This window comes from Cornus florida, unplaced genomic scaffold (assembly GCF_030987335.1).
Source record: "Cornus florida cultivar Cherokee Brave unplaced genomic scaffold, ASM3098733v1 CherokeeBrave_3.0.0_Hap2_Chr04, whole genome shotgun sequence".
Lineage (NCBI taxonomy): Eukaryota > Viridiplantae > Streptophyta > Magnoliopsida > Cornales > Cornaceae > Cornus > Cornus florida.
In genome coordinates, this window is record NW_026775574.1 from 82044669 (window position 1) to 82065146 (window position 20478).

Below are 20478 nucleotides of genomic sequence, written 5' to 3' on the forward strand. Positions count from 1 at the left end.
TTAGCAGTTTTGCACACTGAAGTGTGCTGGAGAAGATCTGAGTCCGTCTTATCAGCGGCGGCGGACAAATGTAAATAGAATCCACAGGTGAATGCTTTATCTGTTACCTGCTATTGAATTCATATTGAAATTTTAGATTATTGTCTGCCTTCATTTCATATTGGCCTTCCTTGATCGAAATCAAAAGGATGTATGATGATGATCACAATGAAAATAATAATATAGAACGTCTAGATATATGACAAATTCACAAACATATGCGTAATTATATCTGAAGATAATGAACTCTGAATTGTTGTTTTGCAAACGTGAATACAAGTGTTGAGAACTTAGGATTTTACTGTCTCAGACACTGATGTTGCAAATTTAGAATCAAGTTCATGGTCATGCAGTGTCTATGGGCAGAAATCATGAGGAATGGTGTTGCACTTGTATCGTGGCCTCTCTGACTTGGTAGAGCGGGCCTTGAGCGTAAGGTGCATACAGAAAAAGGTGTTTAGACAGCGACGGCCAGACAGCCGTTGAGATGGATCCACAGGCGAATGGCTTCACCTGATTCTTGCCTACTAATTCCACCTGTCATTTTCACTCTACTTCCATTAGTTCAATGTCATATTTGGTTAAAACTTATGACATCGAAAATATGGTAGAACGTGGCTAGCTGAATCCATGGGTGGTAAAGAAACCATGCCTTTGGATAGACCAAATTTGACAGTAAAGGCTGAATTATCAAGAATTAGTTCAACATTTCTAACAGCATCAGTACACAACCTAAGATATTGCAATTGTTAGTGGTGAGTACATCAATTGATTTACTTTTTTCATGTAATCAGTTTATAGGGGTTGGGGAAAGGCGGGATGGAAAGCACAAAACCATCTACAACACAAACAATTTCGCTATAATCCGATCAGTAAAAGATACTACACTTGACAAGAAAGTTAACCCCATAGCAGACGGTATATCAGTCCTTACTGATCGTCTTCCTCCTCTTGTGCATCATCTGCGGCTAGAAGATGATTAAGAGCAACCTTTGCCTTCTTCGTTCCTGGTACGCTTTCCTTTGTCTCATCTTCATCACCCTTCCTCTTGACCGGTTTTTCATTCTCATGTTCTGCTGCTTCATGCATGGCTACAGAAGCTTCACCACCAGAAACCTGTGTGTTTTCCTGGACTGAGGATTCCGGATGAGCTTCTTCAGCTTTCCCTGCACTGTTCAAATCTTTTTTTTTAGATGCTTCTTTACATTCTGTCAACAATGAGCGGATTTCTTCACTACTTGCAAGGTCAATAGGGGTTTTCCCGGCTTTTGTCTTGGCATTGAGACTTGCACCTTTCTTCACCAAATACTTGACAAGTTCCAGGTGGGAACCTTGAACAGCATAGTGAAGAGCAGTTGTGCCCTTGCGATTGCAAGATTTGACAGAGATCCCAGATGACAGAAGTATTCGAACAACTTCTAAATGGCCCTTTTGGGCAGCAAAGTGTATTGCGCCCATGTCATCCATGGCAGCAGCACCAATATCAGCCTTGTTTTTGCAGAGATAACTCACCACCTCTGCATGCCCAGACCATGCTGCCAAATGTAATCTATGGTCCAATGTTTTTTGAATCAAGGAAGAAACGAGCTAAGAAAGAGAATGCTAATATGGATCAGAAGTAGTAAAAAGAAAAGGCTAAAATATCCAGAACCAGTCAAATTTTTTGACAGGAGAGGATAAGAAGAGATGCAGTGTTGTTCAGGGAATTCTTGGGAGTGCCCTTATTCCATTCAAAATGGGAATAAACACATGTAGACACTTACAAAAAGACTCCGTGGTCTCATTCATTTTACATAATATTTCCACCATCACTTGGTAACTTGCAGCCAATAATAACCAGCTGAATACTAAAAAACACACCAAGGTTAAAATAAAAAAAAAATGCACTCGGAGGAACAGTAATACATTTATCAACCAATTACTCGGCAAGGCATAACTGTCACTAAAATCGCAAAAAGACAAGTAGCAAGTTTTGACACCATTAATCAAGGGTGATAAGAGGGGTGGACAAGCTACAATGCTAAAAATAGCTTTTACTTATAAAAAAAATGCAAAAAATAGCTTCAAAAAAATGCATATGCTTGGAAGCCTGAGCTACCACAGTACCAAATAATGGCCCCAATACAAATGAGAAGGCTTTCTGATGGGAGATTGTGAGGGGTTTCACGACGACTTTTATTTGCTTTCCATTCAAAATGCGAAGAAACACAATTAGAAACTTACAAAATGACTCATTGATCTCATTCATTTTACATAATATTTCCACCATCACTTGGTAACTTGCAGCCAATAATAACCAGCTGAATACTAAAAACACACCGAGGTTACAACAAAAATGCACTCAGAGGAACAGTAATTCATTTATCAACCAACTACTCGGCAAGGCATAACTGCCACTAAAATCGCAAAAAGAAAAGTAGCAAGTTTTGACACCATTGAGCAAGGGTGATAAGAGGGGTGGACAAGCTACAATGCAAAAAATAGCTTCAAAAAAATGAATATGCTTGGAAGCCTGAGCTACCACAGTACCAAATAATGGCCCCAATACAAATGAGAAGGCTTTCTGATGAGAGATTGTGAGGGGTTTAACAACTACTTTTATTTGCTTTTCATTTTAGTTCATCTATAAAATGCTGCATGTAAAAAATTCAGTAACTTTTTTGAAGATTACTGATTATCGTGATTTTCAAATTTCTCTATTTGTCTAGTATATCTAGTCATTCTTTTCTCAGCCCCTTCATCTATCTTCTCACCCCTCCTAGTCTCAGCTCTTCTTCTGTGTCTCCTCATCCCCCTACTTTCTTTCTGATCCTACATCACCCTCTCTTTTAAAGGTTTATCTACACCAATAACTCAGAGCTTGTTTACCAACAAAAAAAAGCCATTAGACAGCAAGATCTATACAATTTAAGATAAGAACACGACTTCAATCTTTCATCTCATTCTTTGCATTGTCAATTTGACCAACTTGGAGTTTCTATGAAGTGAACGTCAAGAGCACCTCTAATGTCATAACATAAAATAATTTCCATAATTTTAATTTAACTATCAGATGTTCCAAATATGCATACCTTCCTATTGTCATTATTGGAAGGATGCAACATGTATTGACATTCTAAAGCACCAACTGCAAACCTGAATTTCAGCAATGGGGGTGTTGAGTGGCAAAATGCCTTGGAAATTTAACAAGCTCAGTCTAATTCTGGAATGGACTACGCTTCCTAAAAAGTCCATAAAATAACAAATGATTCAACTAAAAAGGAAAAAATAAAAGGACTTTAAGCACAAAATGGGCACAGTTCTCAAAGTGATTCCCTCGTAAATTAAAATGACAAGTTAGGATTTGGGATTTGCTCAGACACGAGTAATAATTTGAAAGCTGTAACTAATGGAGAACATGTTATGCAGTATATTCAATTCATCTCAGTCAATAAATTAATAAATAAAATGTTGGGAGAAAGGAAGTAAGCCATTGAAAATGACAAATAAACCCCATGGAATGCATAATTAAAAGCAATTCCTTTTCATTTATTAGCTTTTCTAAAATTATTTAAGACGGATGTAATATTGAAAAATATTTGCAGTAAATCAACCATCTATGCAAGGTGCAAGCAGGGGAAGACTGGAGACAAATAATCTTTAATGCTTTGTTCGGTAGGAAGGAAAAAAATTGAATAGAAGGGAGAGAGGAAATGATGACTGAGACATCCCTAGGGAAGAGATTAAGTGTTTCCCTCTTTTTGTTCGGTTTGATGGAAGAGAATGAAAAAAACTGAAAATTTAATTTGATCTGTAGGATAAAAGGAAAGATAAATTTTTAAGTTGTTTTTACCATCAAACCCATTCCTTACTTTATTTATGAGATTTATTAAATATTAATGAAGGGTGATTTAGTAACTTAAAACTTCTATAATAGACTCACTTGTTTCTCTCCTATCTTCCGCCCATATTTGGGCGGATGAAAATTTGTGAAGGAGGAAGGATGGATGACTTATCCTTCCTATTATTCTTTCTTTCCTTATATCATCTCTACCGAACGAAGGAAATTTATTCCTTCTTTCCTATTTTCCTTTCACCGCTCTTCTTTCCTTCCTACCGAATATTGTATAACGCTCTAACATTAACCAACAACCTCGCACTTGTGAGTCTCAGCCTTTATATTGCACCAAGAGCAATGAACCTTAACCATCCAGGATAAAATTGGATGAAATATGCTTGGAGAGAAGCATGTGAGTAAATTCTTCTAACTAACACAAATGATGTAATTAGAATGTTGCATTAAAATCAAGCACTCTAGGAAATTGATCTCGTGAAGAATCAAGACCTTCCTACCACGACACATGGCACATGACAGTTGAAGTAATGAGTTCTGATCTGGCAGAAAATAATGTCAAAAGCCTATAATATAGAAGTCTTCATGGATTTATCAGAAATCTTAGATGGGGTGTGTGGGTGTCATACCCTCGAGTTTACATAGCAAACGCCACATCATCAACAATGGCCCACACAGCTCGGTCAAGCGATCAACGAGCTATGCCACATCAGTAGCGATCGCCCACATAACCTGGTCCAAAGTTATCGTGGCATCAGCATACTTCAAACAGAAGAACGAAGACCTGAGTTGGGAGCAGGACTCAGGATTACGTGAGATCTGAGGAGGTTTTAGTTTGGTGGATGAAGTCCAGGGTTCGTCAAGCCGACACTCGGCCTGACTTGTAGAGAGAGAAATACCATTTTGACTCCCGAGCATTTAATCCCATCTTATTTAACATTGCTTTGTAATTATTTAATAAATTAATCTCTTTAATTATTTTGTTAATGGGCCCACATACGATGTCATCAATGACATCACCTGCTCTCACTTGGCCTATAAAAAGATAAGACCTAAGGCTAAGAAGGGGGTAGACAAAAGGAGGGAGAAAAGGACCTCCCAGATTTAGAGGTTGTAGTCTCTCTCTCGAATCGATATTTCTCCCCACACTTCACACCTTCATCAAGGGAGTCAATGGTGTTTTTGTACACTGCCATCCTCTTTCTATCTCTCTCTCTAGTTTGTGTGGGCTTCCACCTCTCTCAATCCACCTCGGACTCCATCATGTTGCAAGGTATACCTCACCATTTGTTACTTTATTATGATTTGGAACCCCCCTGAGTATCAGGTACCTGATCTTTAGTTAATGAGATATTCATAAAGCTAACTTGGCGTTTTTCGATAATGATAGATAGTAGGTGGACTTTGGCATGTAGTGTCATATATATATATATATATATGCGTGCTATATAGATGTGACTAGTCAGCAAATAAGATTTTTGTGGCTGTAAAAGAGAGTAATGAAAAGTGAGATATTTTTTCTTTTTTCAACAATTGAAGGGATATGATACTTGTGGTTGTAAATGAAAGTCAAAGAAGTGAGCCTTTTTCCAACAGGAAAGAGTATTTCTCCTTTATTCTCAAACTGTAAATTATTTTAGAGAGAAGGGGTCGATGTATGCTGTATAGTGTACACATATATGTGTGTAAAAATAATAAGTCATAGAATGCAACAGAAAGCGAGACCCATTTCAGAACTATGGTGATTTAAGAGAATGCAAGCAGCAAAGTAATAAAGTGCAATATTTGAGATGAGCAATATTTTTAAGAGGAAAAAATATTGAACCAAGAAAAGAGCATGGAGTGAGATCACTGTATGAAGCGTAAGTTTATAGAGAAATCTTTCATTTTCCAAGCCAGCGAGTGCAAGATTGAAGCCCAAACCAGTAGATCAATAGAGGGCTTCTGAGTTCTTCCATTTCCACAAAGGACTCCTTCGATGATTTACACGAGAATACCTCCCCAGCATAATCGCCAAATGTTTACTTGTGTCAGTATATTACTTTTTATTGTTAGGTAGTTAAAAACTGCCGAGGCAACAGGCTGATATTTTGTCGATGAATGACCCTTCGATTTCCTTGTCCATGACCCTTCGATGAGTCGTGTGCATTTGTATATATACACACTTCCTGCTGCATTGACTCATTATTTTTATTATTTTTACCCGCATATATGTATACATTATACAACATTCAACCCCTTCTCTTAAAATAATTTACAGTTTGAACATTAATGAGAAATACTCTTTCCTGCTGAAAACAAGCTCACTTCTCTGACTTTCATTTACAGCCACAAGTATTATATCCTTTCAACTGTTGAAAAAATATATATATATGTATATCACTTTTCCTTACTTTCTTTTACAGCCACAAAAATCTTATCTGCTGACTAGTCACATTTATATAACACGCATATATATATATATATATGATACTACATGCCAAAATCCACCTGCTATCCTTATCTAAAAAGGCCATGTCAGCTTTATGAATATCTCATTAAATAAAGATCTTTATTACTACATTGAAGACCCACGCGATATATTATAATTTTATAAGTGCAGCCATACATATATACATATATATGCACACATGTATACATCGACCCTTCTCTATTGGTGGAAATCTCATTGAAATGTTGAATTCCTTCACTTCAACGCGATTTCTATAAACAACTCGATGACCAATTTTGTTAAATGACGAAGCCAGTGGATTTCATGCAGCCGCTTCGTAGATGAGCCTGTCGATCTTCGGCGACAACCCATAGATTTCGTGCAACCAGTTGTTACCGACGATGCCGGTCGATTTCGTACCACCTGCCTCCTCGTCGGCAAGGCCCCCATTCCGAGCAATTAGACCATGTCAATGGCCTCAAACCAGTCGACGAACCTTCGATTTTGGGGCTAAGCCTCATGGACGATCCATCTGCTTTGTCGATGACCCTTCAATTCTGGATTACCAAACCTTGTCGACGACCCATCAATGTTTAGCGTTACCATCTATACGTCGTCACTCGTTGATTTCATGCAAATCGTTTCTATCAACGAGTACCGTCGATTTCATTCCACCATTTTTGTCAACAAAACTCGTCGATTTCAAACCACCAGTTTGGTCGATGACCGGTGATTCTCACAACCAACCTTGACTGTGCATATTCCTTTATCCTTCACTGGTGCTTCATCAAACATCAATCTCAACATCCCATTGTTTTGTGTACCCAGAAATCAACACTGTCCATGACATAAACATTTTGCCATGGAATTTTATGAAAGACATGACTGGCTGCAGCCATATTATCAAATGCAGAGTACATGACAATCAAAGTATTACACATAAAAAAGATAAAACAAAAATTCAAGTTTCAAACTGTGCCCATGATTTATTTCACCTAGATGATAATTATGCATTGCTTCACAAGCCCTTAGCGCACATTTTTTAGATGGGCTTGTCGATCTCTGGCGACAACCCATCGATTTCGTTGAACCCGTTTGGATTCACGACCACGCTCATCGATTTCGTCCGCGCCGGTTGGGTAGCCAATGAACATAAGGACGGGTCTGGTGTTTATATGGAGACCACTGAATGGATACAAGTTTCGTTGAGGCTTGAGAGCTCGTCGTTGCTTAAGGGCTCATTAGATTGAGTTTTGTCGTGGTTGCTTTGGGCTACGCGGTTGGGTCGCCGAGCAATTTGCCGTCGCCGTCAGACCGCCGTCTGCCATTCTGTTCATCCATGTTCGCTACCACTTCTGTTATTTTTTCTTCTTATAAGCTCGGTTTATGTCTATCTAGGCGAGTGAAAGTCATGACCCGTGTCCACTTCAATTAAACCACCAAACACACCCCAATTGCACAACATCTGCAGAGTTGACCCGACGAAAATGGCACGAACAACCGAGCCCTGATCCGACTGACATCGAGCTCCTGGAATGTCCCACTACCATGAATTGTCAATCGACGAACCCAGAGCCTCGATCTGACTTGGACATCGAGCGCCCAGAGCCTCTGTCCCAATGCCATGAATTGTCAATCAACGGACCCAGAGCCTCGATTCGACTTAGACATTGAGCGCCCAGAGCCTGTGTCCCAACGCCATGAATTGTTAATCAACGGACCCAGAACCTTGATCTGACTTGGACATCGAGCGCCCAGAGCCTCTGTCCCAACGTCATGCCTAGTCAATCAACGGACTCAGACCTCAATGGGCCACACCCTCAGGTCATCACCCTGGGATCCACACCAGGTCATCCAAAGCCTCGACGGGCCACGCCCTCGAGTCATCCAACACTGGCATCCAAACTAGGTCACCAAAACTGGATATTGACCGCCATAGAGCCTTGAATTTACCAACAGTCAATTGATGGACCCAGCACCTCAATTCGTCTTCCCCAAATTGGATAAACATCTTTTTATGCACAACTAACCTTCTACTTTTTATGAAGCTCAGGGGGACTACCCTACTGTAGGTACCTGTATATTTGTGGTCCACATGATAGTGACATATCATCAACAGATGGCCACAACCTCGACTTAGAATCACCATTTGAAATCATCGAGCGACCCAGAGCCTCGAATGAACTATCTTAAAAGTTAATCAAGTGACCTAGAACATTGACTAGACACACCATTTGAAATCATCGAGCGATCCAGAGCCTCGAATGAACTATCATAAAAGTTAATCAAGTAACCTAAAACATCGACTAGACTTCACCATTTGAAATCATCAAGTGACCCAATCCCGAACTGAGTCACTAGTCGATCAAAGGACTCCTCGATCCGACTCTCATCGAGCGACCTAGAGCCTCCGACTTTAAACAAATCAAGTCCATCGAGCGACTCAGAACACTTACCCGCGATCCACCTCCTTTAGAGTTATCCCACCCAGGGATTTTTTGTTGCGTAGGATTCCTCCTAAAAACTGCCACAAGATATCTCACCATCCTCGGTGAGTTCTTAGCCATGAGTCCTACCTCAGCGAGCTATTTGCCTCGAGTCCCACATAATATCTCATCGCAAAATTTTTGCTAAGAAACCTCCACGCGATGACACTTTCTAAGATACCTCATCTGGGGACACACTTTGCTGCTTAAACTTTTTTCTCATAAAATTTTTTCCTTTAAGAATCTCGAAAGGTTCCTCATTTTCTTTTACAATTACAAAACATCATTTTATGCCCAACTAACCTCCTACTTTCTACGAAGTTCACTCGTGCAGGGGGACTAATGTGGGTGTCATACCCTCAAGTCCACATGGCAAACGCCACATCATCAACAATGGCCCACACAGCTCGGTCAAGCAGTCAACGAGCTATGCCACATTAGTAGCGATGCCCATATAACCTGGTCAACAGTCAAAGCTGCCGTGGCATTAGCATACTTTGAACAGAAGAACGAAGACCTGAGTTGGGAGCAAGACTCAGGATTGAAGTCCAGGGTTCGTCGAGTTGACACTCGGCCTAACTTATAGAGAGAGAAATACTATTTTGACTTCCGAGCATTTAACCCCATCTTATTTAACATTGCTTTGTAATTATTTAATAAATTAATCTCTTTTAATTATTTTGTTAATGGACCCACATGTGATGTCATCAATGACATCACCCACTCTCACTTAGCCTATAGAAAGATAAGACCTAAGGCCAAGAAAGGGGTAGACAAAAGGAGGGAGAAAAGGACCTTCCAGATTTAAAGGTTGTAGTCTCTCTCTCAGATCAATATTTTTCCCCACCCTTCACACCTTCATCATGGGAGTCAATGGTGTTTTTGTACATTGCCACCCTCTTTCTATCTCTCTCTCTAGTTTGTCTGGGCTTCCACCTCTCTCAATCCACCTCGGATTCCATCATGTTGCAAGATATACCTCACCATTTGTTACTTTATTATGATTGGAATCCCCTTGAGTATCAGGTACCTACAGGGTGAGAGTGTTGTAATGAAAGATGTTTGTCAGGAAGGATAAAATAAGCTTCAAGATTAAAATATATTTGCCAAGAAGGATAAAATCAGCTCCAACGTAAAAACAAACGGATAAAATTCCACCCAGTTGGACTTATCAAAAGAAAAAAAAATTCAACCCAAGTGGCTAGAATATCTGTTGTGTATGTTGAGACATGGAGTCAAATGAACTGGTGAACATCTAGAAATAATCCAAGCAGAAATTGATTACGCCCAAGATAGAATGAACTCAACTCAACAAATCATCAACCCCACCTATGTGGAGTCATCCAAGAATTCATTATCATTAAGTGGGAGTAATTACAACATGTGAGACAATGTTTTTGGTTGATACCTGATGCTAAACACAATAGAGGTGGAATTTGTTGGGCCTCTATTCGCTCTATAGAGCAAAGCAATTAAAACAGATTTGTGTTGAAATACCTTACCTACATAACCAGGGTAAGGCATTATTGAAGTTCGGTATTAATTTGGACTTTTAAGTTCTAAGTATTCTCAATTATAACTATAAAAATTTCACGGTATCTTATATGGCATTAAATTATTTTAACAGTGTTTTTCTTGATTTCTTTTTGCAGATTCTCTATTAGTGAACTATAAATGAACAAAAAAAGAGCCTTCATCAACAAAAAGTGTTCTACGTTTATGAAGGCTATCCGATATAGTAAAAGAACTTGGAGCAATACAACAAGAGTCCACAAAATTTTACCCAACTTACTACCTCAAGAATGATGATCAATTAAAAGAAAAATTCAAGACAGGGCAACCATTATTGTGCTAAATATGGTTTTTCTTCTCTGTCATGCGCTCTTTCTTGGAGGTTGCTAGATTGCCACGCTTGTTCCAAGGTGGGTCTGCTAGATCTGCGAATCCGTATAGAGGCCCATCAATTTTCTTGGATGATGATTCGGTACAAAGAAGAAGAGAAGAAGACCCTCGGTCGTGTCTGGTTGGGAAATTTGATAAGGAAGTGGTGATGGGGCTCAAATTGCAGCGTGGGCTTCGCGTGCTTGGAAGGTCTCCTCTGGTGTGACGGTCTTGCCTCTGCCGGATTCTTTATTGCTTTTCCGGTTTCCTTCCTCGGCGGAAGCTTCTCGAGTTCTCAAGGGGGGTCGCCGTGACTGGGGAACGGAATCTCTTTGTTTGGAAGCTTGGAGTTTTAGGGTTGGGTGTTCAAAGGTGTTGAAGGAGCAGGGGCTGAAAAAGGTGACGTTGTACGGTCTTCCTCTCCACCTTTGGAGCCATGCTCTCTTTATGATAGTTGGCGATCTTTGTGGAGGGTTCATTTGGGTTGATGCTGATGAAGCTTTGGACACTGAAAGGGTCCAAATCACTGTATCTGATGGTAAGGTTTGCCCCCCGTTTGTGTTCATTCATGATGACCAGTTCTACTATAAGGTGTATGTTTGGGAGGAGAAGCATCCCGAGCTTGTTCCGACGACAGATAGCTTGGAAGGTGGGGATGGTTCGCACTTGCTTAAGGAGAAAGTATGGCTGCGGTGGGAATCCATGGGGAAAAAAGGTATGGCAGAGTTCCAGGCATGGAAGAAATGGAGAGACGAATTATGGATTCGCAATTCGAAGTGCTTCAGAAGGATCTTCAATCAAAATCGAAAGGACGGGCTTTCTTTTTTGCCGAATCGCCGACAGCAGGAAGGGTCCTCGGAAGTTGCAGTGGGGCAGAGGTCTCGCCGGAAATAGTCATCAGCCTTTTGTGCAGCAGTGGGATCAATCAAGACGATGAGGTGGTTTCCACGCTCGCGTGTGGGAGGGGGAGGTTTCCAGTTTATCCACGTGGTTGGCGCTCAGGCCTTGTCCGTTCCCAATGGAGAACAGCTGTTCCCACGATGATTTCAAATTCAGCTCCTTCATTGGGCTTGAAGGTGGACTTGATAAAGGGGCTCCTGTTTCTAGTAATGTTTTGCCTGGGTCTGTTGGGCCGCTTTATGGGCCTAAAAGGCCTGCTTCAATTTCTAAAAGGCCTTTGTCTGATTCTTTGGACTTGGATTGTGATGTGTAAGCTTCCTGTGATGTGGTTGGTCGGCCGAGTGCCCATTATTCTAGAGATGATTCAATTGGTGGACTTTCGGGGTTGAAAAGTGGGCCGAGTTGTGTATCTGGATTAGTGTCTAATAGGTTTGAGCTCTTGTCGTCAATGAGAAATGCCAGTGATTCTTGTGCTGCTGGTTTGATTAATGCGAAAGTCAAGGTTGATCGGCGAGTGAAGGATCCGGTGCTGAGACATCGTTTGCCCAAGAAAAAGATTATCCTTCCCACTCTTCGCAAAAAGTGGTCAAGAAAAGATAAACAGAAATAGGTGGCATCTTCGCAGTCGAGTTTCGATCCGGGTATGTTTTCAGTTTCAATTCCTTCTGATTCTTCCCCTCCTAAGTTGTGCTCTTCTTCTACTTCTTCTCATTGTTTGGGGGAGTCGAAGACTTCATTGGGACGGGAGATGGGTGGGACTGCCATTGTTTCTCATTCCTTGGCACCGGTGATTGAGAGGGACTCGGTTTTTGCTAAAAGACATGATGGTGACTCTGGTAACAGGCTTGGTTTCTTTCGGCGAAGTGAAGTTATGGGTGAGGGAATTACGGTTTGTGTTGGTCGGGATGTGAAGGTGAAGCTGGATAATGAAACGGCCTCTGTTCTATTGAAGGAGTTACGGGACCATTTGGCTTTAAAAGGCGTTCTTTGTGATTCAGGAGGTGTTTTGACAGAGGAGGAGCCTGTTTCGCAGTTTTGCTCGCATTCCTCTTCAGTTCTTGATCATTGGGAAGGAGCTGCAGGTTCATCCTTTGATGGGGACTCGGGAATGATTCCATAGGAAGAATTGGAGCAAGCAGTGAATTTGGCTGTTCCTTTGGCTGTTGTTCCACCAGAGGGGAATTGGGTTTGTGATTCGTCGACTGAAGTTGGAGTGAATGACCTTGAGGAGGAGTGGGTGAGGGAGAAGGGCTTGGAAGTGGGCCCTTTGTTGGGTGTTTCTTTTGAAGGCAGGGTGGGTGAGGCGATGTGTTTGTTTAATGATGTCCTCGGTTCTCATTTTAAGGAAAAGGTGGGTGGTAAGGTAGGGTTGCAGGAGGAGAGAGGGGAGACAGTGATGCAAAGTCCCAACGATTTTATCACGTATGAAAGGAGGAATAGGGGTCCAGGTCTGGAGGGAGAGGTGGTGGAAGGGGGGGAGGGTTTGCTTTTCCAAGTGTTTCCCTATGAAGCTACAAATTCTTTCATGGAATGTCCGGGGTCTCAATGACCCGGTTAGAAGGAAAGTGGTGAAGTCGGTTATTGGTAAAAGTGGGGTCATGTGGTGTGTCTCCAGGAGACTAAACTTGCTTCGATGTCTAATAGGATTGTGAGGAGTCTTTGTGTGTGTGTGTGGTGGGGGGGGCGGGGGGGGGGGGGGGGGCGGCGGGTTGGTTCCTCGGGGGGCATCTTGATCTTGTGGGATAACAGATAGGTGTCTAAGGTGGATACTAAGGTTGGGCATTTCTCTGTTTCTTACATTCTTGCTTTGGTAAAGGATGGAGTTCATTGGATTTTTTCGGGTGTTTATGGTCCTTCGAAGGACGGTGAGCACCACTTGCTTTGGGAAGAGTTGGCGGAGATTAGAAGTCGATGGTGTTTGCCTTGGTGTATTGGAGGGGACTTCCATGTTGTTCACTCTCCGTTCGAGAGGTCTACGGGAGGTAGGTGGACGTCTGATATGGAGGCTTTCTCGGAGTTTATTGATGAGTTTGGGCTGCTTGATTTGTCTTTGGTTGGAGGACCGTTTACTTGGTCTAGTGGTCACTCCCCCCCTACCCTCTCTCGGATTGACAGATTCCTGGTGTCGGGGGAGTGGGAGGAGAGGTTCTCTGATGTTGTTCAGACTACTTTGGCTCGTCCTATCTCTAACCATGTTTCGTTGATGTTGGATTGTGGAGGACTGTGTAGTAGACGTTCTCCTTTCCAATTCAAGAATATGTGGCCGCGGGCTGAGGGTTTTCTGGAGAGGGTCCGTCTTTGGTGGGAGGGGTATGGTGTGGTTGGCACCCTTAGTCATGTGCTTGCAGGCAGATTGCGTCTCTTAAAGGAGGACCTTAAGACTTGGAATAAAGAGGTCTTTGGGAATCTGGAATGGAGAAAAATCGGGTTCTTGCTGAGATTGCGGCTATTGACCGGATGGAGGGTCAAGGGGAGTTGGTGGAGGCTTTGAAGGTTAGGAGGGCGGAGTGCAAGGTAGAGTTTGCTGAAATTGCAATCATGGAGGAGATCTCGTGGAGACAAAAATCTCGAGCCTTGTGACTTAAGGAGGGGGATAAAAACACACAAATTTTCCACAGAATGGCCAATGCTCATAGAAGAGGCAATCATATAGGGAGGATTCGGGTTGAAGGGGTTGTTTATTGTAAGGAGGAGGAGATCTACAAAGAATTTTCAGAGTTCTTTGAGAAGTTGTTCACAGAGACTATTGAGTGGAGACCTTTGCTTGAAGGGTTACAGTTTGACTCGATTTTTGAGGAGGAGTGCTTGGGCTTGGAGTTGCCTTTCTCTGAGGAGGAAGTTTTGTTTGCTATCCATTCTCGGGGTTCGTTTGAGAAAAGTTTGAATGCCACGTTCATTACCCTCATTCCGAAAAAAGGGGGGGCATTGGATGTTAGGGATTTTCGCCCTATTAGTTTGGTGGGTTGTATCTACAAGTTGATTGCCAAGGTGCTTGCTTCTAAATTGAGGAAAGTTATGGATGGTATCATTTCGGACTCTCAAAATGATTTTGTCGGAGGTCGTCAGATTTTGGATTCAGTCCTTATTGCGAGCGAGTGTGTGGACTCCAGACTGCGTAGTGGGGTCCCGGGTGTTCTTTGTAAGCTGGACATAGAGAAGGCGTATGACCATGTGAGTTGGAGCTTCCTTCTTTACTTGATGGAGAAGATGGGGTTCGGTGATAGGTGGAGGAGATGGATGCATTTTTGCATTTCCAGTGCTCAGTTTTTTATCCTTGTAAATGGTGCTCCTTCCGGTTTTTTCTCTTGCTCAAGGGGCTTGAGATAGGGGGATCCTCTCTCCCCCTTCTTATTCTTGTTTGTGATGGAGGCCCTTAGTAGATTGATGAGAAGGGTTACAGAGTTGGGTTTTTTGAGGGGCTTTCGGGTGGGCAGGGATGTTGCTTCTCAGTTGGAGATCTCTCATTTGATGTTTGCTGATGATACTTTAGTTCTTTGTGATACAAATGTGTCCCAAATTAGATATCTGAGATGAGTTTTGATTTGGTTCCAAGTTGTCCCCGGCCTTAAGGTGAATGTGGGCAAGAGTGTTTTGGTGCCGGTTGGGGAGGTCCCTGAGATTGAGGCTTTTGCGGACATTCTTGGTTGTCTGACCGGATCATTTCCCATTTCTTACTTAGGTTTGCCTCTGGGTGCTCCTTCGAGATGTGTTGGGATTTGGGACCTAGTGGTGGACAAATTCGAGAGAAGGTTAGCGGGTTGGAAGAAGCAGTATCTTTCCAAGGGCGGCAGGGTCACTCTGATTAAGAGCACCCTCTCTTGCCTTCCCACTTATTTTATCTCTCTTTTTCAGATTCCCTCTTCAGTTGCGGAGAGGATTGAGAGGTTGCAGCGTAATTTTCTGTGAGGGGGTAGAGGTGAAGAGTTTAAGTTTCATTTGGTGCGATGGGAAAAGGTTTACAGGCCTATTTGGAATGGTGGGTTGGGTCTCCGTAGATTGGTGCCTTTTAATAAGGCCCTCCTTGGGAAATGGTTGTGGAGATTTGGTGTGGAGAGACATTGGCTTTGGAGGAGGGTTGGGGCGTGTTGTTTTGGGGAGTTGAGAGGAGGGTGGAGTTCTTTGGAAGTGCGGGATCCTCGGGGGGTGGGGGTTTGGAAATTTATTCGGAAGGGTTAGGATGAATTTTCCAAACACATTCGGTTTCGACTTAAAGATGGGAGGAGGATTCGCTTTTGGGAGGATGTGTGGTGTGGAGATTTTCCTCTTGCTCTTGCTTTTTCTCAGCTTTACAGGATTGCTTCGGATAGGCAGAGGCCATGGTGATCGACTATTATCATCTTGATAATGGGAGACTGGTTTGGGATGTTCGATTCAGGCGTTTCTTTCAGGATTGGGAGATTGAGGAGGCCATTCATTTCTTGGAGTTGCTGTATCGCCAAAGGATTGTGGAGGAGGATTCGGATTGTTGGTCTTGGGTAGCAAACTCTCAAGGGTGTTTTGAGGTGAAGTCTTTCTTCAAGTGTCTCTCTTTTGATCCTGACGTTCGTTTTCCTTGGAAGTCTGTTTGGCGTTCCAAGGCTCCTCTCAAGGTGGCTTTCTTTGTGTGGATTTCGGTTCTGGGTAGGATCTTAACCCAGGATAATTTGCGAAAGAGAAACCAAGTGGTGATCAATCGTTGTTATATGTGTCTTCGTGATGAGGAATCAGTGGATCTCCTTCTCATTCATTGCTCTTTGGCTAAAGATTGTTGGGATTTGATGCTCTGCTTATTTAGGTTTTATTAGGTTATGCCAGGATCTGCGAGAGGGCTGATTGAGGCGTGGAGAGGTTGCCCTGTGGGGGCTCTCAGTCAGAATGCATGGAGGGCTACGCCGCTTTGTGTGTGGTGGTGTATTTGGCTTGGAAAGAATAGGAGATATTTTGAAAAAAAGGCGATGTCGATTTCGGTGCTTAAATTCTCGATTATTTCCACTCTTTTTTGTTGGGTTTCAGGGAGAGATCATAGATCGTTAAAGGAGATTGTTGATTTTTTGGCCTCTTTGAAGGCTTGAGTCCTTTGTGGCTTTTTGTATTTTTCTTGGGTTCCGCTCCCCTTTTGAGCCTTTTTTAATAAATTTTTATTTATCAAAAAAAATAATAATAATAAATAAATCATTTATTGTATTATGGGCTCGTTGCTTAGTTCAATAGTAAGGTAATTTCTTATTTCCCGTGGTCCATACAAGTTGCATATAGACAGATCCCAGAAATATGTTTCTGCTTCTGCCAAGTTTTCATTTCCCATACTACATATTGATTTTTCTCCCACACCCCAATAAGAACTGATATCACCTACCAACTCCTGAGGTCTGAAGTACTCCAATGTATATTCCCAAAATTGTAACTATGATCAAAAGATTGCCAATAGCTTCATCTACAACTTTACCAACACTTTGTAAGTCTAGCAAGCACTTTACACTGCTTCGCCATATTGCTCCATAACATTTCTGATCAAGTTGATCCATTTTTGGCATCTCATTTAATTATAGAAATAAAATGGAAGATGGAATCCTCCAACACCGAATGACAAAATTGAACCCTTCTCTACAACGACTCTCTCTCTGTCTCTCTGTCTCTCTCTCTCTCTATCTCTCTCTCTCTCTCTCTCTCATATGTATATCCACACCCAAATATATACATATAGTTACCTTTAAACTGTTAAATTCCCCATCACTTATCCCATACTTAACCGTATTACACATCTCTAACGTTAGCTAGTTCCAAGTAATGCTAATTTAAAAGAGGGATAAATTCCTAGGGATTCACAATCTTAGGTCCAATGAACTTCCAATCAAGAAGTGATATTCAACTCACCCCCTTCCGCTCCACAAGAATTTGTTTCTAATACTTCCTACTGAAGTGCTTAATGAAGGGGCTAGCACAGTGTACGAGGCTCCCGTCACTGCTTAATAAAAATAATAATCAACATGCCACCTTTATATGAATTGCCTTCTAACACATTTTACCCATGTACCAAACAAATATGGATTGCACATAAAGACCCCCTGAAGGATGTCACAGTATGTATATGGATGAAGCTAGCACACATCGCATCTTTGGAACACTACAAACTGATGCTGTGATGCAACTTAAGTACCTCCCAACACCTTAGGATATTGATCTACTGTCTCTCAGTATTGATGACTTGATCCTTCATTAAATAAAATTTGTGTTACAATAAGTTTTGCATGAAGTTGATACAATTTTGAGCAATTTTCACATCAAATGATGTTTTAAACCCTTCTTTGGTTTTTGTTATTTCATTCATATGATTTTTTTTTTCCTAGTTGGTACTCAGACCCCACCCCCCCCCCCCCCCCCCCCCCAAGGAATTGTTTGCACCTACTACCTAGCAGAGACCCATTGTTTCATGAGGCACCAGGGATTCATATGATGTTTTAATCATAATAACTCTATCCATCAACCTAAGACAATTCCTTTTATTTATCAAAGGCACAAAGCAATGACATAAGCATGGAAAGAAGATTAACATGCATAGATTCTACTTTTAAAGTCGTACTTCTTTAGTTCTTTTTGGGTATGTTAACGGGATGTTTGGCATGTGAACCTACCAGAAACACCTATGGAAACAATCAATACTGTACATAGAACTAAATGACTCCAGGGAAAATGTGAAAAGGTTTCTATGCAGAAAGCAACCTAGCTTATGCAATTATGAAACCTTTTCCTGACCAATTATCAAACCAAGTACACATTAACAACAAATAAACATATCCAAACAACCTTGAAAACAATTCAACCAGTTTTTCAAATCCAAAAACCTTAGTACGAAAGGAAAATCAATGAAGATGAAATTTTAAATTTTGTGACTCCTCTTGTCCTTTTGGTTTTCAATAATTTAATTACTCATTGGTGAACTGAGCTATTGGGTTCAATTGACTGCAGATTTAGATTTCTTTGGTTAAAAATACTACAAAAATATAAAACCCAGAAGTTCAATTTTATTTTACTTTTCCCTAAACGTATATAGCAATCAAATGAACCATAATACCAATTCTAAAACCAGGAAAGACTGTACACAATATATATACACATATGTGTGTATGTGCGCGTATATAATGTATAAAAAAGAAGGATACGGAGTTCTGGAGTGCTTATCTCTTGAATTGATGGCAAAAGGGTTGGAGCTGCATATTAACTGAACGGCGTTCAGGTCGCCTGACCTAGCAGCTGCATGTAGTTCTTCGCCTAAATTCGATGATCCCTGAGGTTTACCCATTCTCTCTCTCTCTCTCTCTCACTCTCACTCTCTCTGCAGAGTATCAACAGGGTTAGAGAGGCTTCGTTTAAGCTGTGCGTTTGGGGGTAAGAAGGAAGTGCAAGGGAAAAAACCCTTCGTTTGGAAGCGAATACTTTTGGAAATTAGATTCAAAATAATTGGAAAATGATAAATAAATAAATAAAGTAAATGAAACTCTTTGAAATGATATTTTATCTTTGTTATCTTTGTTTGTTTGGAAGTAAAATATTTTTTTTATAAATATTTTTTTAAGATAAATATTTATTTTTTAAGTATTTGGCAACGATTTAGGTAAAATAATTTATTGAAAATTAAAAAATAAGTTATTTTAATTATATTTTAATATATATATTTTCTTTATAAATATATTACTATAACTAAATTTTAAAAAATTAAAAATATATATTTTAAAAAAAATATTTTACCTCCAAACAAAAAGAGTTTTTAAGTGAGATCAAATTACTCTAAACTACAACTCTGCTCTATATATTAAAGGGGTGCACAAAAATTCTGTGAAATCGAAAATAAAAATCAGACCAGACTGTTTGGTTCGATTTACTAACGGTTTGGTTCAGTCGCGGTTCCAAATTTGTGAAATTATAAAAATACGATTTGGCCTCTATTTGAGATCCAAGACCTAATTGGACCAAATCGAACCGTTAAATTATATATATATAATTATACATATAATATAATTCTACAGATGTTGTTGGTGGTTTTCTGAATATGGTGTCTATTGAATTAGTAGTTATAAATGTATTAGGCTATTAGTAGTTTTGAAGTCACTAAATCACTTCAGTTCCATAAGTGACAAAGAAAAATGAATTAAAAGTTCTAAATACAACTTTGAATGTATTAACTTTTGTTCTAAAAGTGAATATATTAGCAATTCTGAATGTGTTGATTAACTTGATTTATTGTTGTACATTTGTATTTTGAAATATAAATATTTCTATAACTACCAAAAAAAAAAAAACAAAAAAAAAACAAAAAAAAACTTGGAACCGAATCAATGTGTCACGGTTTGGATTGATTCGGTTCCTTTGGTCAAATGGTTCGGTTTGGTTCTAAATTTTCTGAAACCATTGAGATTGTGTAATACCCCGTATTTTATTAAAGAGTTTAGTTTATTTGAATTAATTAATGTGTATATTTCTTTCCCATTCTTATATTGAGTTCATTTAATGGTGCATGTATTATTATTAATAATTTTATTTGTTGATTATGTTTAATTAAGCATTATTAGTTAATTAAAGTATTATATTTGTGTTATAAAGTATTATGATGATATAATGTATTCTTATGTAATAATAATAATAATTATTATAATAATAATAATAGTATTAAATCATAAGTCATGATGAAATTAGAGATTATGATAGGATTTCATTAATGTTTATGGGTAAGACTTGAAGCCATATGGTTGGGAATGTGGTTAGTTAAATGCAAAATTAGATATTTGTAATATTTATATTATATAAATTGTATATAAATTAGCTAGCCTACCTTAGAAGGAATGGAAGGGAGTTAGAAAAAGTTATAACTTTTAGTGAGCCATTGTAAAAGTGTGGAAAGGAAGGGAGAGAAAGAAAGGAGCTTGGACCGGTTT

The 20478-nt window shown here is 40.2% G+C and overlaps 1 protein-coding gene and 1 non-coding gene across 2 annotated transcripts; one reads left to right on the forward strand and one right to left on the reverse strand.

Annotated features, from left to right (window-relative positions):
* Positions 1 to 423: 423 nt before the first annotated feature.
* LOC132305995 (small nucleolar RNA snoR143) lies at positions 424 to 585 on the forward strand. The gene has a single exon (XR_009481792.1). It is a non-coding gene; the product is annotated as a small nucleolar RNA snoR143 (small nucleolar RNA).
* Positions 586 to 740: 155 nt separating this feature from the next.
* Positions 741 to 18961, reverse strand: LOC132303672 (uncharacterized). Its single transcript, XM_059801030.1, has 2 exons — positions 18709 to 18961; positions 741 to 1588 (listed from the first exon to the last, which is right to left on the reverse strand). Exons 1-2 carry the CDS (start codon positions 18846 to 18848, stop codon positions 970 to 972), a joined length of 759 nt encoding a protein of 252 aa, XP_059657013.1. The 5' UTR covers positions 18849 to 18961; the 3' UTR covers positions 741 to 969.
* Positions 18962 to 20478: the final 1517 nt, after the last annotated feature.